The following is a 25,345-nucleotide window of genomic DNA, read 5'->3' as shown; positions in this document are numbered from 1 at the left end:
ACCCCCTCTCTCCTAATAAAAAGATGTATATTTTTTCTTAAAAGGCTGAACAGCTGTAACACACCTCAAGTAGCCACAGTTTTATGAGTTTCAGATAAGGCTCGAGCTTCAAATATGTAGCTGACACCTAAGACTTAGAGAACTAGGACATTTTGTGTGGATATATATTTTAAGCTCTTTTCCAGACCTGCCACGGACATGGCTTGGTTCCATGTATCAATCTGGAAGAAGCCCATGATCTATTGGAACATGACATGAGAACACAATGACCATGTCTACACTGCAGTTAAAAGCCCAGTGGTTGGCTTCTGACCCTGGCTCACAAGGCTTGGGCGAAGGGGCTACTTAATTGCAGTGTAGGCATTCAGACTCGGCCTGCAGTCCGGGCTCTAGGACCTGCAAAGTGGGAGGATCCTGGGTTGCCTGAACATTTACAATTGCAATTAAACAGCCCTTTCAGCTGACATGGGCCAGCCATGGGTTTTTAATGGCAGTGTAGACATACTTTAAGAGTCTACACTGCAATGAAAGACCCATGGCATGCCCGCATCAGCTGACTCAGGCTGAGGGCTATAAAATTTCAGTGTAGATCGGGGAGGGCAAACTACGGCCTGCAGGCCGGATCCAGCACTGACCCCCGCAGCTCCCATTGGCCAGGAATGGGGAACCGCAGCCAATGGGAGCTTTGGGGGAGGTACTCGCAGCCGAGGCCAGCCCTCTGCCCCCCTGGCCCCAGGGGCCACAGGGATGTGGTGCAGGCCGCTTCTGGGAGCGGAGCGGCGTGGGGCCAGGACAGGCAGGGAGCCTATCTTAGCCCTGCTGTGCACTGCTGCCACCCCGGAGCCCACACCCCAAACCTCTCCTGCACCCCTCCCACACCCCAGCCCCTGCCCTGAGCTCCCTGACGCACCCCAACCCCCTGCCTTGAGCCCCGTGCCACACCCCGTGCCCGTCCTGCACCCCAACCCCCTGCCCTGAGCCCGTTCCTGCACACTGCACCCCACCCACACCCTGCACTCCCTCCCGCACCCCAACCCCCTGCCCCAGCCCTACATTCATGGCCCTGCACGCAATTTCCCCACCCAGATGTGGCCCTCGGGCCAAAAAGTTTGCCCACCCGTGGTGTAGACGTTTGGAGTCCGGGCTTTGAGACACTGCGAGGAGGGTGGGTCTGACAGGCTGGGCTCCAACCTGAGCCCAAACATGTACACTGAAATTTTGAGCCCTGCAGCCTGAGCCCCGTGAGCCTGAGCCAGCTGACCTGGGCTCTGAGACTCTGTGCTGTGGGTTTTTTTTAATCACAGTGTAGACATACTCTAAGAGTGCTCTGCATGAGAACAGAACTTCTTTATGGTGAAATGTCAATTTAGCCAGAACTGGGCCAAGTAAATAAAACAAGACCAGCCCTGAACACCTGGGCAACCCTCTGGTTTAAGCAATCTCCTTAATCTCCATGCAGTTTCCAGTGCAATTTGGTATGACCTTTTCCTTAAAAAGCATCTCTAGGTGAGCGATGTTTTGCAGGATCTCTCTCTTGGGTGGTCGCAGAATACAGGTCTCATTGCAGTTTTCTTGGAAGGGCTTTGTGAAGATTTAAACGCTTTCATCGTGTGTAGTTTTGTTATATTGTGTAGGCTTTTGCTTTCCTTTTTAATGTGGCAGGAAGTGCTGTGTTATGTAACCATTTTAGAGAAATGCACTGTGTGGTATGTGAACTGTACAGATTAGTTTTCTTCGTAGGAAAGGCCATGCCAGTGCATAATTCAATGTTGCCAATTTTTTTAAACAGTAGTCTTAATACTTTGCAGTGTAGAGCACTGTTCTTGTGGGGATCTTTGCATGCTTTATAAACAATTAAACTTCAGAACACCCTGATTGGCTAAACTCATTTTATGGATTGGTAAACTGAGGCACTAGTATATTGCTCACAAAGTCAGTGGTGGAGCTGTGCATAGAATCCATGTCTTGATTTCCATGTACTTGTTTTAACTGTTACAAACACTTGCTTCCAGAATACATGGTTTTTAGGTACTATCGTGGGCTCCACTGTTTTCAATGCCTCTCTTTTCTCTCCCCCCCACCCCAAATACAAAGTACTGCAGCTGCTAAATATTAGTCAAAACTTGCATTGCAAAGTGAGGAGTCTACCAACTGTATGAGGGGGCTGTACCCCAGGTAGTATCTGTATTATTGGAACTTCTGCATTTACCTCAGCATGAACTTGATTTGCTAACTCATTTCCGTAAAGCTTTGATACCAGTGTGGTCAAATATCCCTTTCTTCCCTTTATACTTTCTGGTTATTTTAAGTTGAAGTTGTTTTTCAAATCGTGCGACTATTTTGTTTCCGTGTGTGTGTGTGATAATAAACATAAAAAGGCTTCACATGTACTTGGTGACCCAAAACCACTGTCCCTTAAATAAAAATAAAAAAGTTGTCATGTGGGCCAACTAGTTTAAATCTCTGCACTAAATATAGCAATGAGAGCCACATTTAGGCTATTTAAAGACTTTGCAGGCTCAAGGCTGCTCTGATAACTCCTTTGTTTTTAACCTTTGGGTCCCTGGTGTTAGTGTAATAAAATGCAAATCTTGAGAAGTTGGATGAGGTGGGTGGCTGAGTGATTGAGATGTCAAGGGTGGGGGGAAGGAGGAATGCTGCATGTTTGGGGAGAATGTGGTCTAGGTCCCCAGGGGCAATGAGTTGGGTGTTCTCAGCATGCTTGCTAGAGAAAAAGCATTCCTCACCTTTCCAAAATAAACCTCTTCCAGAACCACAAAAATTTGGCACATGAGGCAAAGTCCCCACAGGACATGAGCTATTGTGGAGGGTAACTGATACCCTGACTGCTTGAAAAAGAGTCTCTTCCCAGTCAGCATTTTTGATGATTGATTTTTTCCCCCCCCTTCCTTTGGGGGAAATGTAGGACAACACGTGTTGCCCTTCAACCTGCAAAGGAAAATCCACTCTTCTGTTTCTAAAGGAAGTGGGGTGTTGTGGGGGTGGTGGTTTTGTTTTTAAATAATATTTCAAGGAAGTATTTTTTCCTCTGCCTTGTGTTTAGTTAAAACTGGGAAAAAATTAAGAATACGTTTCACCAGTTGCGCTGTTTTGCTTTCAACCAGTTGGGATTACAAACCTTTGACTGAGCCTTTTCTAGTTGGTTTTACTTTTGGGTTTCTGTGCATTAGCACAATCTCTCATTGGGTTGCAAACCCAGCAGAGGAGGGTTTGAACCACCACAAAATTGCATTAAATATTTCTAGTATATATAATATTATGTATGAACCTTTTACAAAAAAAAATCTAAATTTTGGTGCATAATTTACTGCTACCTGGAAACAACCCTTTTGAGTCGTGCAATGTGATTAATTAGAATTTTCCAGAAAGTTCATGAACTCAGTGCTTTTGTACAGAGAATATCTCACTTCTGGCCATGGCTAATTTTTTTTAAAAAACATGCTGAGAAACAGTCTACTTGAATAATCTGTAATAAGGAAAAATATTTTTTAAAAATCCCTTATTTAAATTCCAGAAAAGTGTATTGCAGTACTTCTGGAGAAACATTTCGGAGTCACAAAGAGGAAACCAAAGAATTATATTTAAAGTAATATATTGGGTGGGTTGTGGGGTAGGGGGTGGGAAGGAGGGTTGGGAGGTGTCACTTCTTTTTTTCAAATAATTTGTTTCTTTTGTCATAATCGCAAATGGTGCATCTCTCCCTCTATGTAAATATATTATCCCTTTTATGAGGGCATTGGACATATGTGATGATAATGATAATGTTGGTTATTTCTTCCATAACTATTGTGATTTATCTGCTGCTTTGTCTTCATACTTTTCTTTTTCTCTGAGGTTCCTCATCCTTCCCTTGAATGATAGGTTTTTGTGTGGTTTTTTTGCTTGTATATTATGAAGGAATTTGTGGTGGTGGTGGTGGAGGGGGAGGGAAGGGTATGGGCTTCCCCTGAGTGATTTGGATTAGACATTTGTAGTCTGCTGTCAAATAACAAGTGTGTGGAGATAGTTAACCATTGTGTGAGGATTTCAGGGGAAGCAAAGCCTTCATCTTTTACTTTTCTAATGGACAATTGAGACATTCAGCTTATGTTTGAAAGGAAAATGGGTGCGAGTGGTCTTGCTGGCCTCATGGGCTAATGCTGTGGAAGGAGCAAATAGAGGGAAGGATTATTGATAGGGGAAACAACTGGTACTGAATCCTGGGAGGGAATGTTTATTTCCCTGCTCTCTAGGAGGGATTTGGAAAGCGCTGTAATCCAGGGTTAGGAGTAATTTGTTACAGCAAGATGATACTTGAGTGGCAGGAGGATTCTGGCTGAGGCAGCAAGAGTTTTAATCAGAGGAATAGCTCCTCTCCTAGAAGGTCATTCTGACAAAAAAAATTCCCCCCACCCCACAAGTTTGTTACTCAACCAGCAAAATTAACCAAGGGGACTCTTGACCCTTTTTGTGTTTTTCTAAGACTTCTACACAATCTACTTGAATCAATTTGACTTAAATTATTACAATGAGGCATATGCACAAGGATGGGAATGCAGTGGAAAGGTCTCCAGTGATGTTTAAAAAACGCCCCCAACACTCTTCCTAACCTCTCCTGTGAGATCAGAATGTTTTTGGTTTCAGTATTACCTTGGGGATGTTTTTTGCAGTCTTATGATTACATTTTCTGTGTTAAAACTTTTTTCTTTTGGCGAAGACGACAAGTTTCTGACCCTGGGGAAGGAGAGAATTTTGCAAGTTCTTGGTTTTCATGACAGTCTGAAATCCGTGGAGCCACGTATTCTGAAGTAACCCCTTGTCGCACTGAAGACCCAATCACATATAGAAACCACAAGGGAGGCGACAGGAAATTCAGTATGAAATTTGCTGGGTTTACTACAGAGTGGCTCCCGGCAGTTCACCCAGAATTGCTACATCAACAGGAATTTTTGTGGTAGTGATACAAGTCATCATGAGTTTCACTTACCCAACAGTAGGAGAAAATGAGACTTTTTCAGTAAAAACTCCCATACATGATATTTACAATAACATGCAAACAAAAAAAAACCTCTTCTACAGCACCTTTATTGAAGGATCCCAAGAATTCAACGCAATCATAGAATTAAGATGCACAGAATTAGGATGTAAGTATTAACACCTAGTTTACAGATAGCAAAACTGAGATGAAACTATAGCTCAAATTCCAAAAGTCCCAATCAGGATTGAAGCCCTCTTGCGTGGGCATTGTATAAACCCACATAAAGAGGTATTCCTTGTCCTGGATGTCTTACAGTCACTACTCTCATTGCCTTCAGGTAAAGTTATAGGTGCTTAGCATTTCAGAAATTAGACCAAGGGGTTCAAACTGGTCCCTCAAAAATCCAGGCTTCTAAAATCAAGTGGCCACCTTGAAGATGTTGGTGTATGTGATTGCATAAGGCCACACAATGAGCACTTTGCAGAGCCAGGAATAGAGCTCAGGAGTTGCACCATGGCCATACTGATTAAAGTTATGACATGCCGTGCTTGGAAGCACATTGCAAAGCGAACCTGAGGCAAGAGGTTCCCTATATTGATCAACCCCTTCTGCTTCTCCCCCACCAGAGCAGGCAAAGCTAAGATTTCCCCACAAATAGGCAACACGTGGGAGAGTAGGTTGGGCAAATGCCTATTTCTGGTTATGGTTCCAAGTGGCAGTATTAGGGCTGGAATAAATTGGTGTAGACAAAGATTAGTGTTGGTATATAAACATCATGGGAAATAACTCTCCTGCAGCCAAGCCCTCCATGGGCATCCTGATCATTGGAAAGATCTCTTGCCATGTCTTCAGTAATAGAAACCAAAAGCAGTTTTTCTAATGCATGTTTGGATGGTCCACCCTGTGGTGCCGGGGGGCAGATGTGTTCTACAGAGTTAAAGCAGAATCACACTGGATTGAACTTCTAGTAGTGGGATTTGAACATAGTTCTAAAAATGGTGGTTGCAAAGCCTGAAATTGGGCTACCTACTTTTAAACAGCTGTCAGCTCCTTAATATAGTTTGAAAGTTCTAATAATGTGGTCAGAGCTTCTCCTTCATCAAAGGTAGTTCAGATCATCGATGTGGTCAGTCCCACTAACCTTCCCTCAAGACTTTCAGCACCCTTTTTTAAATGGGGAGGAAGGAATGTAGATTTTATGGACCATAAAACCAATTCTTGGTTTTCATGTAAACATTAGTAACAAAACCTCTGTCGCTTTTTTATTTCTTTCTTTTGGGAGATTGCCAGAGAGAGAGAGAGAAAAATGAATTTTGGGTCTGTACATTACATTGTTCACTAAATCTCATGTTGATTGTTTTGCTCATTCAGAACATCCCTATCTACAAACAGAGCGAATGTGCTGAAATTTCACCCCTTCCACTCTGTTCTTTCTGTAATGAACACTCCATGCTTCTTTGGAACACATCATGGTACAGAGAAATTCTTCTAAAATAATATGTATATGACTACATTTTTTTTTTGCTTTAAAATAAATAGAAAGCTTGATGTTTTACAGTCACTGAATTTCTTCTGTCCTCCATGATTATTTTATAGCTCGGTAAGTCACTGATATCCAAAATGCACTACTATGTTCTACAACATGACCTGTGGCAGGTTTCAAATTAAAAATAAAAGTAGTGGAACAAGGTGGGTGAGTTAATATCTTTTATTGGACCAGCTTCTGTTGGTGAGAGAGACAAGAGCTCTGGGTGGCTTGAACGCTTGTCTCTCTCACCAGCAGAAGTTGGTCCAGTAAAAGATATTACCACACCTACCTTGTGTCTCTAAAATACTGGGACCGACATGTCTACAATACACTGCATACAAGAAATAAAATTAGTGGCACTCTCCCACGATCCACCTACAAATCAAGCCCCGCTTGCTTGCTAAGCAGAAGAGAGACTGTACAAATCTTCATAATCCAATCGTTTCTCAGTGCCTAGATTCTTTGATAATAAGGTTCTTTGAAAACATCTGTGGACAGACAGACTGACAGACTATTTCACAGCATTGGGAATATATGTAGAATTGAACTGCTCTCTAGAGTTGCTCTGAGATGTTGAATGAACTGCAGAAACTGTTACTGTACTTCCACATCACATGAATGTTATTCCTTTTATGATTTTTCTATTAAATTAGTTCTTACAGGGTCTAGTTGGTCTCACTCTTGTTTCTGGAGGCCAAGTATTTACATCAGAAATCACACCTTGCTAAATGACAACCTTGTCGCTCTCTGCAGACAGTGATTGGGCACGTTGAATTACCCATTCACCCAAGACCTTTCGTACAGTAGCAAAAATTGGTCCTGTAATCTGTCCACCTACCGTGCCCCCCTCCTCCTCTCCACGATGTAACTTCACTGTCACAAATGTTTATTGGAGCTCTACACTAGACAGGGGGCTAAGCATTTGAGTCCTTTCCACACTAGCGTTACTACCAGTGTTACCATTGTTGGAGCTGCACCTCTGAGTTACTGGTCTAGTTCTTGACACTGTAGACAAGGCCAGAGAGGTGACTCCCTAGGTCAGGGTTAAGACACAGTGGCAGTTTGTGCAAGATCCTACCCCTTCACAGGTGCTGCCCATGAAGTATCTGTTCTGTGGACACATTCTGTCTCCATGGTTGTTAATTCAGCACCTTCTCCGAGCATTACATTCACGTAATGTTTTTAAATGGTTAATGTTGTTCATGGATGCTTTATTTCAATAATATAAATCATTGCTTTATAATAGTGGTTTTCAACCTTTCTTCATTTGCTAAAAAAATTTCGAATGGAGGTGCGGCCCCTTTGGAAATCTTAGGCATAGTCTGTGGTGCTCCAGGGGTCCGCGGACCACGCATTGAAAACCACTCTTCTATGGTAATGGTAACCTTTCACAGGACACCCCCCCCCCCCCCCGGGCATAGTCTGTGGACCCTCAGGTTCAAAACCACTGCTTTATAACAGCACCTTTCATTCTAATTTCTGTATGAGCTAATTCTTTAGGTTTATAGATTCCAAGGCCAGAAAGAACCATTGTGGTCACCACGTCTGATCTCCTGTATAACATAGGCCATAACGGTTCTTACTAGCATATCTTTTTTTAAAAAAAATCCAATATCGATTTAAAAAAAAATTCAGGGATGCAATGTCCATCATAACCCTTGGTAAATTGTTCCAGTGATTAATTACCGTCATTGCTCAAAATATATAGCTCATTTTCAGTCTGAAGTTGTCTAGATTAAGCTTCCAGCCATTCAAGTTATACACTTCTCTGCTAGATTTGAGAAGCCCCATGTAGGTAGTTACACACTGAGCTCCTTGAGTCTATCACTATCAGACATGTTTTCTAACCCTTTAATCATTCTCATGGCTCTTCTCTGAACCCTCTCCAATTTATCAACATCCTTCTTGAATATGGACTCCAGAACTGGACACAGTATTTCAGCAGTGGTCACACCAGTGCCAAATACAGAGGTAAAATGACCTCCCTACTCTTGCTCAGGATTCCCCTGTTTATGTATCCCAGGATCTCTTTAGGATTGTTATTAGCGTTTAAAACTAGGCTACTTTGCTATAGAAGCGCAGAGTTTTTTCAGACTGTTTCTGCCATATGCATTGCAGTGTGAGTTTGCCTGTGACTAGATATCATGGGAATCAATAAGATGCAGTGATACCAAGCTGGAGTGTGCTTTTTCACAGATGTGTGTAAGAAAATCCACATACAAAGCACAGATAATAGCAGACTGAACACCAGCTGGGAGGTGGTTGCGTCTAGTGGTTATGGCAGGAGAAAGGGAGTCAGGTTTTATTCCCATCTCTGACACTGGCTCTGTGACTTTGCTCAGGTCGCTTTTGCTCAAGTTTGACTTTCGGAGGTGGGGTTGACCCCAGTAGGTGCTGCCAGGACTAGGCTCCTCTGGAAATCGGGGCAGTTTCGTCTGCCTTATTTCACTCTAAAGTTCGAACAGTATTTACTCCAATGTCTCACAAGATTATTGGAGGTTTTGAGTGAGATCCTTTGATAAGTACTTGCTGCATGTGCCCAGTTATTATTTAATCCTGTTTTCAGGCATCTCTGTTTCAGACCAGACTGAGCTATTGAATGGGTAAGTTTTCATGCTCCGAGTTACACTGGACCCTGGAAGAGCTGTATTATCATTTCAGTGGAGTTAGCACTGGCAAGAAATACTGAAACGGGCAACTTTAGGTCCCCTTCTTTGGGATCTCTTATAGTATTGGAAAGGAAAAAGGAGGAGGGGTAACTTAAACGGAAAAGAACAGGAAAATTCAGACCCACAGGTGTGTTTGTTTAGGTGTAGCTTCAGTATCTGTCCTATGATGCACTGTTCTGCTACCACTACAAATGACTGTTTGGGAATTAAGGACAGAAATTTTTGCTTGGTGTGTGTACGTGAGCATGCATTATTTGTCAGTTCAGCAATATCATTATATTATCTGAACACCTTTTTGTATGTTGAATTAGCCTTGAGTTTACATCTTCACTGAAGATTGCAGTGCCTTGTTTATCTTTGTACCTTCTCTCTCTCTCTGATATACTTGCTTTACAAAGGAGGTTTTTATAACACTTTATTTTATTCCTGGTTCTATTGTAAAATTTATTCTAGGCTATTTATTACTAAGGGATTATTACTCAAGTATCATTATTACTTTAAAATTATTGTATTTCAAAATGGTTATGGTAGTTCGTAGAAGGTTCCTAACTAGAGAAGAGGGATGTGGAGGACAGAGAAACGTATTTTTGCATTTGGGACTCAATCCTTCATCCCTTGACTGCAGTGAGAATTTTTGGTGTGGAAAGAAGCAGGCCCTGTGGGAAGCAGGATCAGGTTCTTTATGATCAATTATTATTATTTACTAGATTTCCTATGAATTTTACAGTAAATTGTGTGTTGTTTGGTAAATATGATTTGTCATAATATTGTGAGGGGAGAGACATTTTTTGGGAAACCTAAAACTTTCCATTGATTCCCCCATCAATTTAGTTATTTTGTAATAGATTAAAAAATGTCTTATTGGTGCCTGGGTGGAGAGAGAGCCAGAAGAAGAAGAACTGATTAACTATTGGAGCAGAAACTGAAGGGGAGTTTGCTGCTGACTTAAATGGGGGCAGGAATTGGCTGCAAACTTAGGTACTTTACACACAAGAAGCAATCTCTTTTTGGCATCTGACTGCATTTCCACACAATGCAGCAATTATCTGGCTGAGCTCTTTGGCTTTCTTTGTTGTCTTATTTCTTCTTGGTTTTCTTCACACAGTGGGTTTTTTTTTTTTTTTTTTGCTCTGGGGCAGACCCACTCGAGTGCCTCCCAGTGGTGGAAACAGTACTGCAGATGTGTGGTAAAAACACACGTGTACTCTGCAGTGTAGCTTCCTCCGGTGGAAGTGTACTGCTGCAGAAAAACATATGATCACAGTGTCGGATGGGTGCTTTGAGTAATGGTTTCTAATGAACATTCCTAAGTTTGAGTATTGGGGGTGTGGGGTGTTAGAAGGCAGTTACCAATAGATACCCTATTTCACGTTCCTAAAAGAGGACATTGCTGGGGGGAAGGGAAGCTGGGAATGGGGGGCAGGGCCACTGCCACCCCTAGGGGAGTGCAGGGCCCGGGCCTAGGGGAGTGCAGGGCACCGAGTTTCTATCTGCCAGGGGGTGCTCCACCACGCCCCACCTCTTCGCCACCCAGTTCTGCCCCCTGCCCCCCAGCGCGCTGCGCCCTTGCTCCTCTCCCCTCCCCATCTGCACCTCCAGATGCCGTGAAACAGCTGATCGGCGGTAAATGCTGGGAGGGAGGGGAAGGTGCTGATTGGTGCGGCCCACCGGTAGGCAGGAGGCATTGTGGGGAGGGGAAGGTTTGGAGGGGGGCTTCTCCTCCCCCTCCCCCCCGCCCCCTTACAAAGTGTGGGGTTCCCCAAAGCATGGTGCCTGGGGTTGTCGCTCCAATTTGCCGTACCCTAGGGATGGCTCTGGGGTGGGGGTGGGGGGAGATACAGCTCTTCAGCTGCCCTGCTCTGAAGGCAGCGTTGCTGCCAGCAGCAGCGCAGAAGTAAGGGTGGCAATACCATACCATGCCACCCTTACTTCTGCTCTGCTGCTGGTGGTAGAGCTGCCCTCAGAGATGGGTGGCCAGCCAGCAGCCGCTGCTCTCCAGCCGCCCAGCTCAAAATCACAGACTTTTGTTCAGATTTCAAAATCTGCCCGGACAGAGATCGGAGGACCAAAAAAGAGGTCATGTCTGGGGAAACCTGGATGTATAGTAACCAGATAGCATTTTATTTTTCAAAACAAAGTCCTGGAAGAGCAGCCCCATTTAGCAGTTGTTAATACTGCCACTTGAGACCTTAGGCCGGTGGCTTTTGTTGGGTTCCACGGTGTACCAGACCTTCAGAATGCCAGCTGAAGTAGCAAGGTGACTTGTAAAATCTTGCTTCTATAAGACTCAAGATTTTTGTTTTTTGCACCCCTTTTACAAAAACAAATCTGGGCCGTTTGAGATATTTGCCTTTCCCCTTGTGCTAACAATTTGACAGCTTTGGTTTCTCTCAGGTATGCTAGCCTCACATGTATTTTAATATTTGTACAGAGGCCTGCAGCATAACAATTATTTTGCATAAGTTCTCTTGCTTAAAATGTTATTTAAAAAAAATACACACTGCTGATCCACAATTAGATCATATTATTAAACAGAGAGTAACATACTTATGCCAGGATTGTGTGTTTTGAAAAATCTAAGAAGGTGGCAGGGGAGCCTGTTTCAGCAGTTTGCTTGGAAATAATTTGCACAGGTTTGTTTGAGTTAATTGGCTGAAAAGTTGAGTGTTTGTATAGGCAATTCATGATTTCCACACTGAGGCAGACAAGCAGGAGGGGAGTGTGTATTGTGTGTCTAGTGTCGTACAGGGAAGGCGAGAGTGTTAATTCTGGACTACTGATGGTGGGAATTTCCCTCCTCTTTGCCCCCCTCCGAGGAATGTAAAACCACTGTCAGAATGCTGGGAAAGTCAGGCTTGAATTTTTCTAGTCCCCGTGCAAATTAGAGGAACTGCCTGACTGAAATTTGCATTTAGGGCCGAAAGAAAAGGATTTCCTGCTATTTAGTTGCTCAAGGAAGGAAAGGATTTACCTCCTGGCTGTAATAAGATCCAATTTTCTTCTTTTAATAAGAATAACTGCACATTGCAGCAGTAGTAAACCTGTGAAAGCAATCAGTCTCTGCCCCCCTCCCCCCAAAGTTTGCATGTAAGAGCTGTGTTGTAACTCTTCCTCTGCCAAAAGAGTCCTCCCTTCTACAGTTTCCAACCTAATACCTAATGTATTGTGCACGGGTGGTGGGGGCCACGGCAATTACTTGGCATCTCGTTCCATTGTGAAAGAGAGAGTTGCTGAGGGGTGGTTGCTGCTACGTAACTCCATAGGACTGCTTGTACTCCCCCCTACAACCATCTGGATTTAGTTAGCTCTCTCGGCAGTAGGGCTGAGTCTCATTTCCTCGAACCAGTAATATTATATAGGCAGTGATTCTGTTCTGCCCTAACATAATTGAAAATTATGTGTATTGTAGACTCGTAAAAAGCTGTGGCTCAGGTAGCCTGTGGAGATTGGATATGGCACACAATGAAGCTTTTATGCAAAGTAAGAATTATAAGCCACTGCATTAATGTCGTATTATAGGCATGGCAGTTCTTGGACGTGGAGTCCTCGAGCCAGGCTTGTCACCTTAAACAAAACTAATATTTCATACTTTATCAACGGGGCTGGCGTTCTAAAGCCAGCCAATTACACTTTTGCGAGTGTCCCGACATTGAAACTGTCAGTTAGTTAGCTTGACACAGTGACTTGCTGAGGCCCTTTGTGTTTATCCTAGGGACAGAACATCTTGCCCTTGATGGGGCTGGAATGTAAAACTGGAGGCTTGCCACTGGCTAGAGCTGATGGAAGTTACTTTATTGACCACTGCACACTGCTGGTGTCTATGAGGTCTGTTTATTTTCTCCTTTGATATGCATGTAACTCCCACTGGTTTTAATGGAAGCTGCACGTGTGAGACCCTTAAGTTTGGAATTTTCTTTTTGGACTCCACTCGAATTCGCATCCAATTGTGTCCAGGAAAAGAGGCAGGTTTGGCTATCTCCTAGACTTTGTAACATGAGATTTCTTGGCATCTTCTTTGTTGGGGTGGCTTGTAGAAGGGTTTTACTGGGATTTAAACGTATAAGAGCAAAGCAGTTGTAAATTCCTCCTTGGCTCTTTCTTTCACTTAGCTTGTTCTACCTGGACATTGTAGCAATTGCTGTGAAATTACTGACCCTCTTCTAGAGACTGAAGATGAAGCAGGAAAAATTGAACCTTTCACAATTTTCTAATCCCAGAAAACCGAACACCTTAGCATGGCCCCTTCCCTGAGGCTATGCCCTCTGCCCTGCCCCTTCCCTGAGGCCCTGTCTCCCACTTACTACATTCCCCCTCCCTCGGTTGCTTGCTCTTTCCCACCTTCACTCACTTGCACTGGGCTGGAGCAGGGGGTTGGGGTGCAGGAGGGAGTGAGGGCTCTAACTGGGGGTGTGGGTGTGGCCAGAAATGAGGGGTTCAGGGTGCAGAAGGGGACTCTGGGCAGGGGGTTGGGGTGTGGGGGGTGAGGGCTGTGGCTGGGAGTGTGGGTTCTTGGGTGAGGCTGGGGATGAGGGGTTCAGGGTGCGGGAGGGGGCTGCGGGTTGAGGCAGGGGTTGGGGTGCAGGGGGGTTAGGGTTCTCTGGGGCTATGGGGATGAGGGGGTGGGGGTGGGGCTCAAGGCTGGGGTGTGTGGGAGAGGGATTCAAGGTGTGGGAGGGGGTTCTAGGCTGGGGCAGGAGGTTGGGTCTCGGGGTTGGGATGCAGGCTTATTTTTGGCTAAGGCAGGCTTCCTGCCTGTCCTGGCACCACGGACTGCACTGCGTTCCGGAAGCGGACATCAGGTCTGGGTCCTAGGTGGAGGCATGGCAGGTGGCTCTGCGTGTGCTGTTCTCGCCTGAAGACACTGCCTGGTTCCCAGCCAATGGGAGTGCGGACCTGGTGCTTGGGATGGGGGCAGTGCGTGGAGTCTCGTGGCCCCCCATCCTAGGAGCCGAACCTGCTGGCCCTTTCTGGGGTACAGTGCAGAGCCAGGACAGGTAGGGACTAGCCTGCCTGAGCTTCGCAGCACCGACAACCAGACTTTTAACGGCCCGGTTGACGGTGCTGACCGGAGCTGCCAGGGTCCGTTCCAAAACCGGACACTTAGGAACCCTACTTTCACATGGAGTTTCTTTCTGAGGGAATTTAGTGCCACTAAAAGGTTCTGAATTGATCACTGGAGACCACAGCCTTTTGTTTAGCCACATAATAGTTAGCGCGTAGAAAGAGTCTAATATGAACTTCCCCACGCTGCATGTTCAGGGCATCTGAATGTGTCCTGGGGGGGTGCAGCCTAGTGACAAAAAAGTACTCCAGTGACCAGGCCTGCTCAGTCCTTGACCTATCTGCTAAAACTGCTGACAAACTGAGTTTCTTTGTGGCTTTGTCACTCTTGTAGCAATATTTTAAATCACTCATGACCATCTGATGGCTGTCTGGTGGGCTAGGAAAAATGCCTCATTCCAATTTCTAATGGTCTAGTGCCCATTTCCCACAAACCGTCAGGATACCTGGCGCTTACTGCCTTTACCGCGTGTTAGCAGTGGTGGAACTAATCCCTGCCTTGCAGATGGTCATCCCGGTCAGATCTGAGGCACATCAAGGGGTGCTGTGGGGGGCACTTACCTTGTGCGTGTGCCTGTTCTGTGGATATCCAGCAAACTTCAGACGCTAGGGTGACGAAACAACATCTTTCACCAGCTCTAAATGTTTAAAAATGCTGCTGAAAATTTTGGGGAGCTATTACTTGTTGTGGTCTGTCAATCCATGTATCATTATTTCTTTTAGTTGGAGTGGGTTTGTGACCTTCAGTGTAACCCCTTATGAAGGAACTGCCATGCAGACCTTTAGTGCCTTGTACTTACTTTTTCTTAGACACGTTTATATGGTGATGTTACAATCACCACGTGTACAGTACCTGATAGTTTTCAAGCCCTAGTAATTTATTTGCCTGGTATTGCCGACCTCAGATGTTTAAAATCATGACTCAAACTCCCCAAAAAACAATGAGATTGGTCTAAGATTCTTTCTTTCTTTTTTTTTTTTTAAATGATACGTTTTAGGTTCTTTTCGTTTGCCTTCTGCTTTTTGAATCTCTAGTCTAGGGCAGTGGTTCTCAAACTATTGTACTGGTGACCCCTTTCACGTAGCAAGCCTCTGAGTGCGACCCCCCCTTATAAATTAAAAACACTTGTTTATACATTTAACACTATTATAAATGTTGGAGGCAAAGTGGGGTTTGAGGTGGAGGCTGACAGCTTGTGACTCCCTATGTTCTAACCTTGCGACCCCCTGAGGAGTCCCTACCCCCAGTTTGAGAACCCATGGTCGAGGGTAGAATCAGGGCACATTTTCCAGCTTTTGTCCAAAACCAGGATGGGTAGATTCTTACTCTTAAAATAACAATAACAATCATAAAAGCTGAGATTCTCTCGTAATCACTTGTCTCCGAGAGCTGGGCCTTTGCTTAAACTTCAAACACTGGGAAACTTGTGATTAAAATGGTGAGTTGGCAACATTGCTTCTCCAAAATAATTATAGTTTTTGTTAGTGTTGGGTTTTTTTTTTGGTAAAAGAAATTCTGGAAGGTTCTACTCCAATTTGCCGAAATCCTAAATGTGAAGATTAATAAAAACAAATTTTTCTTGGAACTTTAAGTACTCAAAGGGGCACAAACCACATGTTTATTTCTTTGAATTCCAAAGCTTGAAAATATGAGACTCTCCAAAAGTATATCTACACTGAATAAAAAAACCTGCAACGCTGAGTCTCTGACTCTTTGAGTTTCTTGGGCTGGAGCCCAGGCTTTGAGACCCTACATGCTCACAGGATCTCAGAGCCTGGGCTCCAGCCTGCACCTGAACATCTACGCTGCTATTTTTAGCCCTGCATCCCGAGCCCCACGAGCCTAAGTCAGCTGACTCCGGCCAAGTCTTCTACTGCAGTGTAGACATAGCTGAAGTGATGGGAAATGATAGTGCATCTCGTGTTGACTGTCACCACAGTGCATACAGCCTTGCACCTACCAGGTCTTTCACGCTAGTAAATGTTGTATGCACATAAATGAAGGCATTACTATCCTGCTAAATACATGGAATGAAATAGATGCAGACACTGGATATAACAGGTGCAGCACAGAAATAGGAATAGATGTCGCCTGTTAAATCAATGGGGGTTCAGTCCAGGAAAGTCCCACTACAGTATGTCCTCCAGAACTTTGTTCTGTTTGTTTTTAAACGTCTCCAAGCAATGTGGCTTTCACCATGTCCCTTGAGAAAACTATTCCACAGCCTGATCCGTCTGTCTGGCTGCATATCTCAGAGAACTGTGGGTATACTACTTCTGCTAGTTTTTTGGGGGCCAATTTCTGCTCTCACTCAGGTGCATGTCAGTGATTCTAGTGACTTTAATGGGAAGACATGCATGTCCTAGTGCAGAACTTGAAGTCCATATCTGCTCCCAGTGAAGTCAGTGCCAAAACTCCATTGCTTCTTGAAGTTTGGTTCAATTCTGAAAAAGAACTAAGTAAAAACAGCACATTCTTACCGAGCTTATCTACTCTTCTGTATGTTCAGAGTCCTATCTGCTGACTTCAGTGGCCCACAGAATCAAGACAGAGGACAGAGTGAGCTGTACTTATTTCTTCTTATGTATAATCAACCAGATAGTTTAAGTTTCACTTAGAGTGCCAATCAGTTACACCTATGCAAACCCATTGAAGGAAGTGAGGTTGCAGAGGTGTCATGGAAGGCTATTGGAGAGACAAGGTGGGTGAGGTAATATCTTTTATTGGAGCAACATCTGCTGGTGAGAGAGACATGCTTTTGAGCTATACAAAGCTGCTCTTCAGCTCTGGGAAAGGTGCTCAGAGTTTCACAGCTAAATACAAGATCCAACAGATAATTCAGCATAAGTAGTTAGCACATGTACTATGGGACCATTCAAGGTGAAATGGCCCGTTAACAACACTGTAAATCATAGGACAGAAAAGTGAGGTTAGTGGGTTACAATGGACATAATAAGCCATAAATCCAGTATCTTTATTAAAACCATGATTTTTAGTGTCTAGCAAAGTTATGAATTTGAGCTCCCAGGCTCGCCTTTTAAAAGTGTTGTGCAGGTTTTCGATGAGGATTGATAGGTCAGATGTAGAGTGATCACTTTGTGAAAAGTCTTCACTCACAGGAGATGTGGTGTTTTTGTCTTTTAGCATTTTCCTGTGTGAGTTCAGTCAAGAGCATAGTGATTGTCTGGTTTCAACCACTTAGTTGCAATTGGGGCATTCACTGCACTGGATGATGTACACCAGATGTTGTGATAGGAATGTGTAGGAATCATGGATTTTGAAAGGTGTGCTATGGAGGGTGTGGATCGTCGCAGCAGTGGAAATATGTCTACAGATGTTTGCATTGGTTTGGCAGGGTCTGGTGCTGCTTTGAGTTGGGGGGTTGTTTGAAGGCCAGAAGAGGGGGTTCAGAAAAGCTTTATTTCAGGATGGGGCCATCAAGAATTGGGTTGTTTGATGCCCAAGAAGGAAATAATCCATTTTGACTTACAGACCCCGGGTTGAGTTTGCAAAGGTAGCACAAAATAAACTTGTAAACTGAGAACATTTGATCTGAAAGCCACTGAGAGAAAATAAACATGGCACCTCACAGTGGTCAATACAGAGTTGCCTTTCAGAGTAGAACTGCACGGTGAGGTTGGTATGGTGCTTTGAAGACACAAAGAGCTATAGAAGTTGATTATTACTATTATTGGCATTTGCTGAATAAATTCTTACTGTGAGATGATAATATGCTGGGATTCAGGAGTTGTGTTTATTTTGGGTTTTTTTTTTTTTAAAGACTTGACTGTCCACCCTCCTTCCCTTCCCCCTGCCCCTCTCAGTTTCTCAGCTATTTTATTTCTGTGTTTTTTCTTCTTCCAGATCTGATTTGTTAATAAACTCATTCAAGATAACATTGTCTTTTCAATCTGCTTTATTTCCTTATTCTGCTGTTTGAAAATGCTGCTGTATGAAATGAAATGAATGAAAATGTTAGTGTTCTGGGCCAGTTTTGTTTCACATAGCCATACAAAGGTACCTGCCGTCTCTTTGTTTTTCGTTTCAGTTCCTTGCATATGTTTTAAGTTATATCTTTTTGCCCATGTTAGCTAGGATTTGTTGTTTTATTTTGTCTTTCTTTTCTGAACTCATTTTTCTTTTCCCATTTTTGTTTTCTCCCATCCAGTATCTCCAGATGAAATGGCCACTGCTTGATGTTCAGGCAGGGAGCCTTCAGAGTAGACAAGCCCTCAAGGATGCTAGGTCTCCATCTCCAGCACACATCGTTGTAAGTAAACTCAGAAGACATTCTTCCTTGGTTGAAAAAAAAAAAAAGACATTTGACATTAACAGCATTTCCTTGTCATCCTTTTTCTTTTACTCAACACACAGAAAAGGGCAAGCCAAACCCAGGGTAAAGGGTGGGGAATGAGTTTTCTGTTGCTGGGCAGCACTTCAAAATATTATCCATGGCGTATAAGCTCTTGCTTTTTGGAAAAGTGAAGAAGCTAAGTGCCCCTTAAATTTACACTCTCCAAAATTATTTTGATTTTATGTAAGTCCAATCCAGTTGATTTACAATTCTAACTTTCCAGCTGTTGAAATGAACACTGGGTTTGGGAGAATATTGAAAAATAAACCACCTCCAAGAAGCATTGTGAATTCTGGGCCTGATCTGTAGTCCTTACTCAGACAAATCTTGTGGGGAGTTAGTCAGACAGAGTCTTACCCGAATAAAGTCTTGTTAGGATCAAGCTAAAAATATTTTAAAATGAACAACAGCAAAAATCTTTTCTTTCTGGTGCATTTTCACTTAGTATAAACACTGAATGTCAGCAAATGGTATGTTTACAATTCATCTCAAGAAAAATCCAGTTCCATTGTTGAATTCTGCTACTGTAGTCAAATTTCTTCCCATACAGTAAAAGTGATGGTAATGTTACAGTGTTCAAGCCGCATGTGAGTATGTGTTTAAATAATGTCCAAAAGAAACAAATTGTTATTTGTACACTGCACTATGCAACTATGACTGCCCAAACTCTTTCACATTCACCTATATCTGGTTTTTATGAAATTTTTAGCTAATGAGCCCATCAGTTCTGAATGTTGAGCTGATAAATTAACCTCTTGAGAAGATGGCTCACAGCTTGTTAGAATATTTCTTTCAATATATTTTATCATCAGATCTCATGTTTTTGACTTTATTTTTTTTATAATTAATGGATACGTAGGTGAAATTATGCAAAAAGGAAACTGCTCATGTATTTTTGATATAGGATCTAAAGCTGATATAGTTGAGAAATCACATCAGACACTTGAAAGATATTAATTTACTTTTTTTAAAAAATGAAAATAACTTAGAAATGTCTTTTTAAAAAAAAATCTGTGTCTCTTAAACCTGAAAAGTCCCAGACCCTTTGTTATGAGCGTCTTAAATAGTTTTGATAAAATGTTTTAATAACTCTTTGAATTAATAGTTTTAAAAACCGACCTGAATAAGGCAGAGCGAAATGTAGACTGTGCTGATATTTAAATGGTCAATGCCAAATTCTGTTTATTCACTTTTTAAAAGGATTTTATTTTTCCTTCCTGTTGTTTGTGCTATTGCTGTACCACGAGCTCAAAGAAAGACGTTTACCTCGCTACCTCTTTTATCTGGTCTACAAACAAAATTCCTCGCCTTCTTCCCCCCTCCCTCATGCCAGCCTATCACTTATTTTCTAATGGTGAATAAGCCAACAAGAATCTGCCTTTTATTTAGTTGTTTATCAATCCATCGTCAATGAGGTCATCAGAGATGAAAACATTCCTCTGGGAACTGGGTTTGATAACTCATGTGCCCTCTGCTGGCTGGCTGGTTATCGTCCTTTGCCACAGCAAAGCAAACTACAGGGCAACATGCACATCGCTAGTCTTTCATTTTAAATTTCGCTGTGACAGACTTGTTTATCGGAGGAGGAAAGAAAGATTTTAATAGATTCTGGTGGATGATTTTTGCTATTGGATTATACGTGTTGAAGGTAGGTCAAGTGTTGCTTGTAAATAAGTTGTCTCCTATTTTTATATGTGATTGCAATTTAAATGGTGAATCTAAAAATGCAGATGAAGATGGGAGGTGTAATTGAATTTCAGGTTTCACTGAAGTCTGTTACTCTTCAGAAGAATAGGCTCTGCCCTTTATAAATAACAATTTCCCTCCCTTCAGACACAGTGTGCCCCTTTCGGGAGAGCTCACAAGCGATTTGCTGGTGTCTCCCTTCCTGCAGCACCCCTACTCATTTAAATGCTGCTTCACCATATTCCTGACGCATGTGCAGATGAGGGATAGATGAGTTGACACCCCCTCAAAAAAACTGATAGATTCTAAATTCTCTTATCCATTCTGGAAACCTTTTTCCAGGAAGCCTGAGGTGGACTCTTCTGTGGATTTTGACTGTTTATGGGGATTTTTAAGAGCTGTTTCACTCTGCGATTCAATAAAAAGTGTACTTACCATAGCAACCACTTAGGCCGTGAGGAACATATACTACCTCTGAGATGGAGACCACCTTCCAAAAGAGCCACAGCTGTCATTTGTAATGTGATCTTTTGTGTTACTTACAATGTTCTGGGGGAAAGGCGGGGGGAGAAGAAATGTGTTTTGATGGAACAAAGTTTGTGCAAGGTTTAATCTTGTTCGTTTTTAAACGCCCCCCCCCCCCCCGAAAAAAAAAAAGAAAGCTCTGCCTTGTTACGTAAAAATGCTGTTTCCCTTCCCATGTGCACACCCCCGCACTTTCCTTCCTCACTCCAATTCCTGGTCATGCTAATAGATAAAGAATGTCGTTTTTTGTAAATGAAGGCCTTGTGACTGGTGACATACCGGGGGAGGTGGTGATGGCGGAAAGAGGGCTAAGTAGATGCAGATGCCAGCTGGATTGGGATGTGTCAGATTTCTTCAGTGCCACCATTTGTTGATGCTGTTGATGTACAGCACACCAGGGAAGTGTTGCTAGTTTCTCTAATAATGATCCGCACTGAGTTATGCTACGAAAATGTGATTCGTCTTTATATGGACGAGAAGAGATATTTACCTCTCAGTGTTTGTGCGCGCACACATGCAAAATAAAGATGTATCTAAACAGTTTTCTTCCCCCACACATACTGCTATCTTGTACACATGCCGTGTACATGTGCTGATCTTTCTCTTGAAATCCGTTGTGCTGCCTCAATGATGTGTAATGAAAGGACTGACACCGGCAAATCACTTCCTATGTTTCATGTATTTCTGAAATCAGGATTTGGGGCTAATCTTATAGCTGGATTACAAAGGGAGGAAAGGACTGTTTAAGCATGCTTTCTTATGAATGCTTGGTCACACGTAACACAACTCCTAATTAGGGCTACGTGCTTTACACCCTGATTAGGTGAAACACCCATTGGCTTCATTGGGAGTTTTGCTTAATGACTCAGGACTGCAGAACAGGGCTGTATTCTAATGATTACCAGGGCTGTACTTATTTGTCTTCTGGTCTCTTTTTCAGGTTAGTTTAAGAACATGAAGTTAAGGCTACAAAAACTGAAGCAAAAGACCAGCATGAATAATGTGGTTGGATTACCTCCAGCACTGAGGGCTGGGTTAATACTGCTTTTCATGGTGCTTGAGGGGGTCTCCAAAACCTCTGAGAATGTCCGCTAGAACAGGAGTTCTCAGGACAAATTTTTTGGTGGCCTCAGAGTGTGGCCACCAACTCTTGCTGGTGGCCGCTCTCACATTTTCCCCTAAAATACTTAATTAGCTTTAGGAAAAACAAATAATTATGCACATAGACACATCCAAATCACTGTAATTTATTTATTGTTAGCTAGTAAGTCTGTTGTGAAAAGTGATATTAACAAACATGCAAGTATCACTTTTCACAGCAGACTGACTCAGCCCTGTCAAGCCAGAGGACAAATTAAGTCCCAAATGGGGGAGTCGGGGGTGGCAGCAGGGGCCAGGGGCAATGGTGGGTGGGGGCAGGAGGGGGCTGGGGCCTAAAGCCCCACTGCCAGAGCCTGGAGTTGGAGCCCTCAGCCCCTTAGCCAGAACCTGTTGCTCCACCACCCCAGAGCTGAGGCCTAAAGCCTGAGCCCCACTGCCCCAGGAAGGTGGGGAATTCACTGGCTGCCTTCTCCTCCAGCGTTGAACCCTAGGTGTCTCCAGAGGGGGGCAGAGCCCAACCCCTGCTGGTGGTCCCAGCAATGAACACCGAGGTGGTGCATCCAGGAGCAACAGGAAAGAGGAGGGGCCACTATTTTGCCGCCCATCCCCACCCCATTACAGCCCAGGAGGCTGTGGCCACAAGAAAAGCACCGGTGGCTACATGTGAGAAATGCTGAGCTAGATACTCTCTTTATGTATTTAGTACACTTTAGAAGGTACAGCAAGAGGATCCATTTAAATCAGTGCATTTATTTGCATTTCAGTGCCTCGGTTGTCTACTAAGGCCTGGCATCTTGTTTTGGTCCAGCTGCATGTCTGTGTCCAGGGGTGAAAAGAAAATTGGAGGCGTGGGAGAAGTTCTTTTAAGAATACACTATTAAGGCTGGCAGGCCAAAATTTTGAATTCAGCCTTCAAATAACATTTTTGGTTTTGGGGTGCAATACTGGGCTTTTGTTTTGTTTTTTTTTTGTTTTGTTTTTCCCCTTGGAAACATTCAGTCTTCCAAGAACAAAGGTTTCAACATCTATCAAATCCAGATGGGCAGTTTGGATGATCCCCAACTTACAGGGGGTGTTTGTTGTCCTGGAATCATATGTGTCCATGATGCTCTGTCCCTGTGTGCCCTCGGGGTGGTGTAATTGACAAAACTGTCACTGTCCAGAAGTAGGATTCTTGTCTATGTCTAAGATGCAATAGGGCAGGCAAGTGGAATGGATTGCTCACAGTTCTCGTAGGGTTGCTCACAGTTCTCGTAGGGAGGAAATAAAAGATCTGAACTTTAGGCCTTCTAGGTTTTGAATAATTCCCTCTATATGGTAATTTAATTAACTTTTTAAAAATTATATTTTCCTTCTTTCATTAAAAATGTAAGTTGTATAGTTCTCATTCCCTGTTTTCTGAGTAAGTATTCTGACTAAGCTATAACTACTGCAGATGATAGGGTAACATTGTGGGTTAGGGGCCTTTGACTGGATACTACCTCTGGTATTTTAGTTATACAAAAGCTTACATTTAGCTTGCTTTGTACCAGGCAAAAACATGCTGTACCAAAACCGGTGTTTTTGGTATAGTGTGTGTCTTACAAAACGGTAAAAGTCTTCAAAAAATTCCCACGTTTTCTTCTGCAGGGTACACTTTTGAAGTCAATGTAAATTTTACCTTGGGCGTGGTACTATTTGGTCTGGCTTTTCTATTGTGTAACGAGCACATCCATAGAGTAGTCTGAATCCCCAAGAACAAAGGACCACAATACTGTAGTATCTTTCTAGCTATCTGAAATTTGGCTTAAGGAGGGGAAAATAGTGTTTTGAAAAAGTAATATGACAAACGAAACTTCAGGCATCTGAAATTCATTCTGTTCTCCATGTATTAATCATGCATAGAGAACAGTCATTATTTGTAACTTGGTCATTTTTGAGGGAATTAAACCATTTACCATATTATTTGGAGTAGGAGCCATAGGAGAAAAGCAAATAAATACAATAAAATCCTTTGGTTTTTTAAGTGGTTTCCATTTGCAAAGGCCTTTCCCCCCTTTTTTTTTCTTTTTAAAAGGGATTGTGAGTTTGTCTTAAGTTAGGTTTTAAAACTCAAGCACCTACATGCACCCCCAAAATATTCATGTCCAAACAAACAGTAGAGAGGACAAATGTGTCACCATTTTGCATGCACAGGTATGTATCTTTGCACATGCAGCTATTTGTAAGCAAAACATTTTGCAATCGTAGCTTAGTGTGTTTGGGCCAGAAGTCCCTAGCTATGGGTTTTAAAGCTCTCAGATTTATTTGTTTTTAATATTTTGCATAATAGTTTGTTGTAGAGTAGCTGCGTTTTCTCTGCTACAGTTTCCCAAGTTGTTTTTGGATTTGAGGCTACAGGTGTGCACGTGATGGGACTTTTCCTTCAAACTGATCTTCTTGGTACGCAGGCTGCATGTTGAAATTGTCTAGAATCCTGTGGCACTTTAGAGGGAAGGATTTGTGTGGGTTTCATTTCATTGCTTATTGACAAGAATGGCGCTTTTGGGCGTAGACTGCGGGGCGGGGAAGAATAGGTTTTGTGTGTTAATAGGGGTTGCCTGTATTCCAAGATAGTAGGGTACAGTTTGGTGTTGAGTCCAAGTATGCAGTCTTTTTCAGTGGTGCTGCAGAACTCTTAAGACCTTATACAAACTATTTAGAAAGTTTTAGTGAATCTCTTGCTAAACACTTTTCACCCCTTTTGTCTAACTGCCCTGGCAATTATGGAACACACAAAATGGTGCTTAAGTAAGTACGTGCCTCAAATGTGTGCAAAATCGCTCTACTCTGACTAGTCATCATTGACTGAGATCTAGCCACAAAACTGACTCTGCTCTGTGGGAATATTGTGGCTAAATCATTCACTCCTAATTCCTTTGATTTTTAGAGGGGACAAGTTGTCTTAAATCCCTGTTCGAATCTGAAAATTTAGCGCTTCATGAAAAACCCAAGAATAGCAGCATAGGAAGCATGAAATGGTATGGGATAAACTCCTACTGAACACCGATATTATTGACTGTGGGCTCAGTGTAATGATTTTATATATGCTCAATAATTTAGAGTAGATTAGGGTCTTTTAATAAACGATTTATCTTTATCATTTGGTACAGTTGAGAGGTAGTTGGGATTTTTAGAATCACTTAATTCCATTGCACCATGATGTTACCTGATCCCGATACCATACAAAACCTGAGTCGATGATGGGCTCTTTCCATTTTTCATCGAGCAAGCCTGTACTTGAAGGCTGAGATATTGAAAGCTGGCAATCTTTGTAATGACTGCATCTTTAGCCTTGAGTAGGGACTTAGGTGCCTCGGCAGTCTGTGCCTCTGTAGGTGCCTAAATCCCTTCAAAAACCTGGCTCTTGGAGGCAATGGTGCAATCCTCAGCTGGTGGTATCACAGCTACTTTGCAGTCATGG

The 25,345-nt window shown here is 43.0% G+C and overlaps 1 protein-coding gene across 33 annotated transcripts in view; it reads left to right on the top strand.

The window, feature by feature from the left end:
* Nucleotides 1-25,345, top strand: part of TCF7L2 (transcription factor 7 like 2) — a 203,028-nt gene that overhangs the window by 59,467 nt on the left and 118,216 nt on the right. For all 33 annotated transcript variants that reach the window (XR_014712309.1, XR_014712310.1, XR_014712311.1 and 30 more), the window contains exon 4: nt 18,406-18,507. Coding sequence is in view for 29 of the 33 variants with exons in the window: in XM_084633163.1 (XP_084489289.1) it covers nt 18,406-18,507 (102 nt within the window). In the remaining 4 variants the exon portion in view is untranslated. The remainder of the gene's footprint in view (nt 1-18,405; nt 18,508-25,345) is intronic.

Source organism: Lepidochelys olivacea (genome assembly GCF_965140295.1).
Source record: "Lepidochelys olivacea isolate rLepOli2 genome assembly, chromosome: 7".
In the NCBI taxonomy this organism is placed as follows: Eukaryota; Metazoa; Chordata; order Testudines; family Cheloniidae; genus Lepidochelys; species Lepidochelys olivacea.
The sequence above is the reverse complement of the archived record's forward strand: the minus strand, read 5'-3'. Positions and strand labels throughout refer to the sequence as shown.